The sequence below is a fragment of the Mus caroli genome, unplaced genomic scaffold (assembly GCF_978045245.1).
Source record: "Mus caroli unplaced genomic scaffold, Mus_caroli_1 scaffold_19, whole genome shotgun sequence".
Classification (NCBI taxonomy): Eukaryota; Metazoa; Chordata; class Mammalia; order Rodentia; family Muridae; genus Mus; species Mus caroli.
In genome coordinates, this window is record NW_028227274.1 from 59,046,097 (window position 1) to 59,055,591 (window position 9,495).

The 9,495-nt window shown below is 47.2% G+C and overlaps 1 protein-coding gene across 2 annotated transcripts in view; it reads left to right on the plus strand.

Annotated features, from left to right (window-relative positions):
- The window catches only part of Rps14 (ribosomal protein S14), a 32,674-nt gene extending 23,570 nt beyond the window's left edge, over positions 1–9,104 (plus strand). The window contains exons 1-5 of one of the 2 annotated variants that reach the window (XM_021150524.3): positions 5,026–5,182; positions 6,908–7,058; positions 7,463–7,624; positions 8,370–8,446; positions 8,987–9,104. In XM_021150524.3, coding sequence (XP_021006183.1) covers positions 6,910–7,058; positions 7,463–7,624; positions 8,370–8,446; positions 8,987–9,054 — 456 coding nt within the window. In that variant the 5' untranslated portion in view covers positions 5,026–5,182; positions 6,908–6,909 and the 3' untranslated portion in view covers positions 9,055–9,104. Of the gene's footprint in view, positions 1–5,025; positions 5,183–6,907; positions 7,059–7,462; positions 7,625–8,369; positions 8,447–8,986 lie in introns of those variants that run through there. The other variant, XM_085833762.1, reaches the window with a different exon arrangement.
- The last annotated feature ends 391 nt before the right edge of the window (positions 9,105–9,495 follow it).

The window sequence follows — 9,495 nt, forward strand, 5'->3', positions numbered from 1 at the left end:
GGGATTTGAACTCTGGACCTTCAGAAGAGCAATCGGGTGCTCTTACCCACTGAGCCATCTCACCAGCCCCCAGACTCTTTTGTTTTTTATTGTTCTGACAGGGACTGCTGTGTAGTTCTGGCTGGCCTGGAGCTCACCGTGGAGGGTAGGCTGGCCTTAGACTCATAGCAATCCTCTTCCCTCAGCCTTCCAAGTACTTGGACCAACAGGCACGTGCCACCACACCCTCATGGCATTTTCTGTGTTCCTTAAGTTGTAAAATGAGGACTCTGAAACAGCCTGCCTCTACCAGTCACCAGGAAAGTTCAATTAGATGCGTAAGCAAGTCACTGGCTGTGATGGTAGTCCAGCAGTCCCCACTACTACCCACTGAACACACTCACTCATCTCATGGCACCTTTACCTGCCCACATGCTAGTCCCCGGGGCGCCCTGACAGGCCCTCTGCAGTCTATCCCTCAGATCTGCCTATCTCCTCAGCTCATAGATTTTGGAGGCCATGGTTTTTCTAAAGAGGAGACAAGGGAACAGAAAGTGAGAGTAAGGAAATGGTGAGAGCGACTGAGCATGCTGGGAAGCTGGAGGGATGTCGGGGCACGAGGGACAGCATGGAGAGAGTGGGAAGAACGGATTTCGCATTTAAGTGGAATACACTCACTAAGGGACAGTTAAAGTCAACACCCTGCCTGTTGGTTTCCATCAGGGTCTAGGGGCCAAGAGCGTGATGGTGGTTTGGGGAAGACTAACAGGTTGTGAATGTTGACAACACGGAAGTTAAGTGGCCTCGGTGGGCAAGATGGCCAGCTAGTTAGTAAGAAGAGGTTAAGAACCAAGCATAGTGGTGCACGCATGTGATCCCAGCTCTCAGGGAGCTGAGGCGGGAGAAGTGGGAGTTGGAGGCCACTTTGGGTGACCGAGTAGGCTGCTCCCTCCAGGAAGCCTCCCCTCTCTCTCCCTGAGGTTTACAGCCCGCTTTCAGTTTGGACTCAAAGCAGGAGCTCACTCCCTGGCTCACATCCCTGTTAACATCCTCCTTCTACAGAGCAACACACTACTACAGAACAAAGAATCCTAACCTTTAAAGAATAGGAACAGTCGGACAGTGGTGGCGCATGCCTTTAATCCCAGCACTTGGGAGGCAGAGGCAGGCGGATTTCTGAGTAAGAGGCCAGCCTGGTCTACAGAGTGAGTTCCAAGACAGCCAAGGCTATACAGAGAAATCCTGTCTCAAAAAAAAAAAAAAGAATAGGAACAGCTCAGAGAAGATGAAAACAGATAAACCAAGATAAACCAGTCTTTACAGAGAAGGCTCAGCTACAGACCAGGAGACCGACAGCAGCGATTACAACTTTGGGAGCCAGAGGTAAAATGAGGAGTTCAGCTACTTCAGACCTTGTGGGTGACGGCACGCCCCTTTAATCCCAGCACTCCTGAGGCAGGGGCAGGTGGGTCTCTGACTTCAAGGCCAGCCTGGTTTACAAACAGAGTTCCAGGGCAGGCGGGGCTACTTAGAGAACAACCAAAGAAACAAGCAAAAAACGGAAAAAAAAGACATTGTCTTAAACAAACATCCAAACAAAACAAAATGCAACCCAAACCAAACTACAAATGACTGACTCCTGAGAAGCCATGCACACACACTTGCTGTGTCCCCTCCTCTCTCCGTTTCTGAACCCCTTGCTTTCTACTATCTACATTTAAATCTAGGTTAAGAGTCTCAGGCTGGGAGGCTGTCGAGACGGCTCAGTGGTTCAGAGCACTGACTGCCCTTCTGAAGGTCTTGAGTTCAAATCCCAGCAACCACATGGTGGCTCACAGCCATCCGTCATGGGATCTGACGCCCTCTTCTGGTGCATCTGAAGTCAGCTACAGTGTACTTATTGATAATAATAAATAAATAAATCTTAAACAAAACAAACAAGAGCGCTTACTGCATTTGCTCTTGTTCTAGCTCTAGTGGAGACTCAGTTTGGCTCCCAGTACCCAGATGGTGCCTCACAACCATCCATAACTCCAGTTCCATGGGCTCTGACTCCCCCTTCTGACTCTCATAGGCACCAGGCCCACATGCAGTGTACACACATGCAGGCAAAATACTCAGATATGTAAAATAAAGTAATAAATCTAAACTTCTTGTTTTGTTTTTTGAGACAGGGTTTCTCTGACAGCCCTGGCTGGCTTTGAACTCAGAGATCCACCTGCCTCTGCCTCCTGAGTGCTGGTATTAAAAGTGTGCAACCCAGCTAAACATTTTTTAATAATAATAATAATAATAATAACTCATAGGCTAGAGAAATGTCCAAGTAGAAAGGCACTCTACTGTAAGCCTGAGGACATGAGTTTGAGTCTCAGAAGCCACCTGGTGGGCTCCACCACTAATTATGCGTTTAAAAAATCTAAAATGGCCGGGTGTGGTGGTGCACGCCTTTAATCCCAGCACTCGGGAGGCAGAGGCAGGCGGATTTCTGAGTTCGAGGTCAGCCTGGTCTACAAAGTGAGTTCCAGGACAGCCAAGGCTACACAGAGAAACCCTGTCTCAAAAAACCAAAAAAAAAAAAAAAATCTAAAATGTTGAAGATATCTAGTGTTAGGAAAAAGTGTCCATAATAATGCTGAGTAAAAATAGTTTAAAATTGAATTCTGTTAGCTATAGATAACACAAGTAAAAACACAGGAAGGTTCTAGAATGAACTGTGAGATCTGGTAATAGTGGCATCTGTAGAGGGAGACTAGGGGATAGCTGAGTTTATTACTTATTTATATTTGAAGTACTAGGGAGCAAATCCAAGGGTTTGGGGTTTTGTTTGTTTGTTTGTTTGTTTGCTTTTTCAAGACAGGGTTTCTCTGTGAAGCCCTAGCTGTCCTAGAACTCACTTTGTAGACCAGGCTGGCCTCGAACTCAGAAATCCACCTGCCTCTGCCTCCCGAGTGCTGGGATTAAAGGCATGTGCCACCGCACCCGGCTCGCCTTGATCTTCTTAAATGCTGGGATAGAAGGTGTGCATCACCACTCCTAGCTTGTTTTGTTTTGTGTAAATTGTCTATAATAAACATGGCTTTTTGAAACCACCCTGCTGGCTGTGGTGTAATGCAGGAAGTCTGAAAGTAGAAGCCTAAAGATCAGGGGCTAAATGGCAGTCTGAGCTACACACCAAGTTTCATACCAGTCTAGACTACATGAGATAACATCTCAGAGAGATGGCTCAGTGGTTAAGAGCACTGGCTGCTCTTCCAAACGTCCTGAGTTCAATTCCCAGCAACTACATAGAGGCTCACAGTATCTGGGGTCTCATGCCTTCTTCTGGAGTACATAAAGACAGAGCACTTGTATACATAAAATAGATAAATAAATAAATCTTTAAAAAAAAAAACAAGAAGGAAAGGAGGAGCAAGCTATGTATGATGGAGGCCTTCAGGAGGCAGAGGTCAAAGAGTCAGGAATTCAAGGTTATTCTCACCTACACAGCCAAGGCTAGCCTGGGATACAGGAGACCTTGTCTCCCTCCCCCAAAGTCCTTCCCCATATGAATATCCCTAAGTGATACAGGGAAGGGCAACAGGTAAATATAAAATATAAGTAAACAATAGTGGGTAAGACAAGGCTTCCTTTCCTTCTCCTTCTCCTTCTGTTTTTCTGAGAATTCACTATGTACTTCTGTCTGTCCTGGAATTCACTATGTAGTCCAGAATGGCCTTGAACTCACAGAGATCTGCTTGCTTCTGCCTCCCATGTGCTGAAATCATATCACACTTGGCTTCCTTTTTTTTTTTTTTTCTTGTTCCTTTAGTGTGTCTGTTTTATAGGTTTTCTGTAGCTGCTTTTATAAAGCACAAAGAAAACAATACTTTTTTTTTTTTTTTTAAGGAAAGTTTCCCTCAGGTATGGTAATACATGCCTTAGATCCTAGTGGTCTAGGGGCAGAGGTGGCTGGGATCTCTAGGAGTTCCAGGCCATCTTAGTCTACATAGCAAGTTCCAGGCCAGGAATGGTAACACGGTGAGGCTCTGTCTCAAAAGAATAAAAGTGTAACTGGGAGGTGTTGGTGCACGATGTCTTTCATCCCAGCACTGAGGAAGTAGAGGCAGGCAGATCTCCAAGTACGAGATCAGTCTGGCCTACAGGGTGAGTTCTAGGGCAGCCAGTGGTACCCAGTGAAACCCTGAATCTAAAACAACAACAACTTGAAGCCAGCCTGGTCTACAGAGTGAGTTCCAGGACAGCCAGGGCTATACAGAGAAAACTGAATCGAAAACAACAACAACAACAAAGAATAAATTTTCCCTAAATTTAGCCTAAGTCTTTTGGAATGGTATCAATTCCAGTACGCAGAGAGCTATATGCAATATATAGTGTATACGTGTAGCTCTACTGTTCGCCATGCTCTGAAAGATATACATGTCATGATGTATGTAATATGAATCTAGAGATGTACATACATGCCAGTGTATGTGTGTGAATACTGTACCCATGTTTTTCAAGTTCTACTAAGTATACATCCGTGTTTCCATCTACAAAGTTTCCCAATTATTCAATGTCCTGCAGTATTGTTATTAGAAGGTTATATGAAATGACTATTAGATATAAGGGTTTTATGTCATAGCCCGAAATCTGCCACACACATATGGTCTCATTTCATCTGTACAATGGAAATCAAAATCAATCTAGTTTATGCTGTGAACACTAACTGAAGCACCAAATATAAGATGCATAATGCAGGGTAACAGGGACGTGCTGAATAATTTATTACTAAGCTGCTCTGTAGTGTGCAAAACGGGGTAAAGTTACATAACAAGGTCGTTTGTTGTTGTTATTCACCTCCGTACCACGAGGAGCGCTGTCGCCTCCAGGCTGCCTAGTCTGAGGTTCTGATGGCGGAAGTCCGTCAAGCTGCAGCAGCACCCGCGACCTGGGGCCGAGCCCGCCTGTTCTCCCACTCGTGTCCGCTCCGTGAGTTCTCATAGGCAGATTCGGTCACAGCAACACGTAGCATCGGCTTCTTTAATAAGCCATCTTCCGTACCGGCGGTTTTAGCTTCGCTAGAAACCGTGATGGAGATTTCTTCCGGAAGCCTGCCCATCTCTCCGTGACCTCAGAGGTACACTTCCGGAAGACGGATGTGACCCGTCCGCCCGCCCCTTCCGCCTCTCTCTTTCCGGTGGAGGAGTCTGGAGACGACGATCAGGTAGGGAGGCTTGGGCCTTGAGAATCGTGCGGCATCCTTTGACCAGGGCCATCTGTGGGATCGGGGCCGGGGTCTGTGCGCAGTAGCCGAGCCAAGTGCGTGGTGGAGACGAGCAGGCGCCCGCCCGGCCCGACCCATCCGGACCCAGGGCTCCGCCGTGTCCCGGTGGCGGCCTCTGGCCTGAGATGGAGGAAGTCGGGAGTGGGAATGGGTGCGGGTCCTGCCTTGGGCCTCTCGCCACAGCCGTCGCACGAAGTGGTTCGGGGAAGCCGGTCCTTGATCGCGTGTGGGCCGTCGCCTGAACCTCGGGCAGTCGCCAGCCTGCACCGAACCTCGTTCCTCTCGAGAAAACCCCGAATAGGATTCGTACCGATCCTTTCTGTAAACCAAAATTAAATTAAAAGGGATACCATAAAACCTTGGTCCTGTGTGGAGTGCTTCTAATCCTAACCCATGACGGCTACTCCCGAGTCGGACACATTTGCCTGTCGGCTTCCTCCGTGGTGGAGTAGGACGGATGCCATATGTTTATATTCTCGTGGATATTCACTCCCACCGAGCAGAGCGAAGATGCATTGAGTAGCCATCATGGCCCAGACCCTACCGAATCGTGTATGTTTGCCTAGTTTGAGGATGAGATCAGGTGACTGGACGTTCGAGACCTGCCCTTGTGCTTCTGGCGATTGGACCCTATGAGGAAGGCACAAGAGGGAGAGAGAGATGCCAGGGACACTTGAAACCTATTTCTAAGGCCTGTGGTGCTTGGGGCTTTTTGTGTGTGTGTGTGGCGAGTAGGGACATCTTGGTACCAGGAAGAGAATACAAGGCAGGTATCTTAGACTGTCCTGCTTAGTAGTCCTAGTTGCTGGGAGATGACCTAGTTTAATTTGAGTGCTGCTCAATAGCTAGTTTGTTCTGAAAGTAGCGATAGTGTGTTCTGCTACTCCACCTCAGGTTAGTCAAAGGACTGCCTGGGACTTTGGCAAGAAAAAAGAAGTCAGCCTCCTTGTTGTGCCTTTTCCCTAGTTCCCACGAGTGTACTTTGATTACAGGCTACAGTTAGGGGATCTCAACGCTGGTGTGTAGCCCTTTTCCATTAGACTTCCTGGAAGGCATGCCCGGGCTGTCTTAGAACTTGTTACATAGATGTTCCTGCCTCTGACCCCTTCCCCCCATGCTGGAGTTACACCACATTCTGCTTTTAATGTTTGGTACTAGAACAAAGTTGAAAGATTTGCTTCTAGACAGGCTGTGAGGGCTTGTGTTGGGAAGGCATCTGGTGGCAAGGATAAGCTGGAAAGTTCTTTGACATTGTCTATTTAGGCAGCTTTGAGCCTAAACTGTAAATTATCTGAGGCCCAGGAAAGTTGGGTTTAAGTATTGTGTATGGACAGAGAACCCCCTAACTTAGTTGTGTCTGCTATTCAGCTGCCTGCTGGGTCACCCTGAACAAATAGAACTTCCAAGTTTAAGGGAAGAATTAGAGTGGTAACTCAGGCTTGAGACCTGACTTCCATGCTGTTACACATCGCAACTTGTGCATGTGGTTCGTTGCTGGGACCGTGGGTTCGTCCTAAAGGTGCGTTCAGCACCTTTTAAAACTTGATAAATGCCAAGAACAGAGACAGGCTATTAGAAGCAAGACTTAGGTTTTCCCTTAGTAGGTAAAGAAAATGTTTTGGGGGGACCCTTTTCCTGTTGCTAACCTTGAGGTTCCTCACCTAGAAATGGCACCTCGCAAGGGGAAGGAAAAGAAGGAAGAGCAGGTCATCAGCCTGGGACCTCAGGTGGCTGAAGGAGAGAATGTGTTCGGTGTCTGCCACATTTTTGCATCCTTCAATGATACCTTTGTCCATGTTACCGATCTTTCTGGCAAGTGAGTATTTCTGCAGAAAGGCATAAAACTGGGGGGGGGGGCTGAGCTAGAAAGAAAGGGTATACCAGTTGGACCAGTTGATGGGATTTGCCCTAAAGAATTACTGTTTTGCTTAATTTCCCACAAATTATAAGAAAACACTGTGTTTTACCAAGCTGAGAGTAAACTTGAACTTAGGATGCTCCTGTCTCTGCCCCCTTGCTGGGATTTTATCAACCAGGGCTTGCTGACTCAAAGGAGTTTAGCTATTTAGGGGTCTTTGAGCCCCGTAAACACAACTTACGACTGTCTTGTTCAGACCCAGAATATATGCTCAAGATGCTGTTAGACTGTGCTCATTGGGGTTCAGTAAGTGTTCTGTGTACCCTTGTTGAAAAATGACACGGTTCTGCCTTTGTCCCCAGGGAAACCATCTGCCGAGTGACTGGTGGGATGAAGGTAAAGGCTGACCGAGATGAGTCCTCTCCGTATGCAGCCATGTTGGCTGCCCAAGATGTGGCCCAGAGGTGCAAGGAGCTGGGCATCACCGCCCTGCACATCAAACTCCGGGCCACAGGAGGAAACAGGTACAGAAGATGAGGGGTGGATTTGCGATCTCATCTGTTCTGTCTGAGAGCAAGCTATTTTAGGCATGTATGTATGTTCCTAGTTAGGGATAGCAGGGAATAGATTAGGAGGAGCTAGAGTTTGGGGCTAGCCTGGGCTAAACAGTTCCTCAAAAAAATGGGTAATGTGTTCCTTTGTGTTTGTCCTTTTGTGTTTATTGAATAACCACGGCTTACCAGGTAGTAAGCAAGACTGAGATAGCCTTGGGTGGCACCTCACTTTGCAGGAAACTCGGGCTTTTAATCAACATGCAGGAGGTTACATGGTTTCAGTCTGTGGTAAATACTAGGAAGTATGGAGTTGGTGGTAGGGGACTTAAATGGGGGCCTGGGATCCCAGCATGTTTCTGCCCTGTCCCCTCCTCCCTACCACCACCAAAATAAAGGTAGAAAAAAAATTACCTGAGTGTGTGTACCATGTGCATACCTGGGGTCAGAAAGGGCAATGAATCTCTTGGCACTGGTGTTGCAGATGGTCGTAAGCCACCAAGTGGGCAGGAAGAAGAGTCCAGGCCCACTGCTAAGATGGCAGTACTATTGAGCCGTCTCTTGGCCCTCATTTAGCAATTTTGAAAAGGATTTTGTGTTGTGAAGTTGGAGATTTAAGTATGGCTCCCTCAAGTATCTTAACTGTTGGCTTCCCCATTTAGAAGTGAATTAAAATTAGAAATGTTGCTGACTAGGCCAACAATCCTTCATTTTCTAGGACCAAGACCCCTGGACCTGGAGCCCAGTCAGCCCTCAGAGCTCTTGCTCGCTCTGGGATGAAGATTGGGCGGATTGGTAAGTGTCCCCTCTGGTTACACTTGGGGTTGCTTTCAAGCATTGACCCCTTCCAAACCCTGCAGTGTGCCTAATGGGTTAGCTTTGTCTGGTTACTGGAGTATGTAAAAGGCATTATGGGAGGCTTATCTCTGTAATGGATACGATTCTTCCCCATGGTGGGATAACTTAAAAACGTTCTGACTCGGATTTCAGAGCCTTCTGTGGCTTACCAGGTGACACCACTGATTGCCCTCAGTCTCTTCTCTGCTGACCTTCATAACAGTGGCTCCTGTCACCTGGTGTAAAGAGCAAACAGCCACACTTGCTCATTGTAGGGTCTCTTCTACTACAGTCCGTAGGCTCTGAGTTAACTCAGTGTCCTTCACCTTTGATTGTCCACCTTCTCAGAGCCTGTGTCCATTTCCAAATGGGGTTGGGATGAGAAATTGGCAGGTGGGGCACCCCGTGATTGTTGACCATTGGAGATAGATTTGGGGAAAAATAAAGTCTACTGCTAGTTAGACTTGTGGCTACAATGATTTTTTTTTTTTCTCACAGAGGATGTCACCCCCATTCCCTCTGACAGCACTCGAAGAAAGGGGGGTCGTCGTGGTCGCCGTCTGTGAACAGGACTTCTCAAATTATTTTCTGTTAATAAATTGCTTTGTGTAAGCTATTTTGGTTCTGGTGTTTGTGTTTTATGCACTTTGATGTTTCACCTGCATGTATGTGAGGGCATGGAACTGGAGTTAGACAGTTGTGAGCTGTCAGTGTGGGTGTTGGGAATTGAACCAGGGTCCTCCTGCTGATCCATCTGTCCAGGTGTTTTTGAGACAGGGTTTTAACATAGCCCTGGCTACCCTTAAACTCATTATGTAGATGAGGCTGGTCTCAAACTAAAAAGAGATCCCGCTGCCTCTGCCTTCCAAGTGCTGAGATTGAAGGTGCATGTGACCATGCCCAGCAGTTCTGGTGTTGTCTCTTGTCACCAGGGTACACATCAAGGGAAATGTATACTGTTTGAGAGGACTTGCAGACTATATAGGACCATAGCCGGGTTGTCTCGA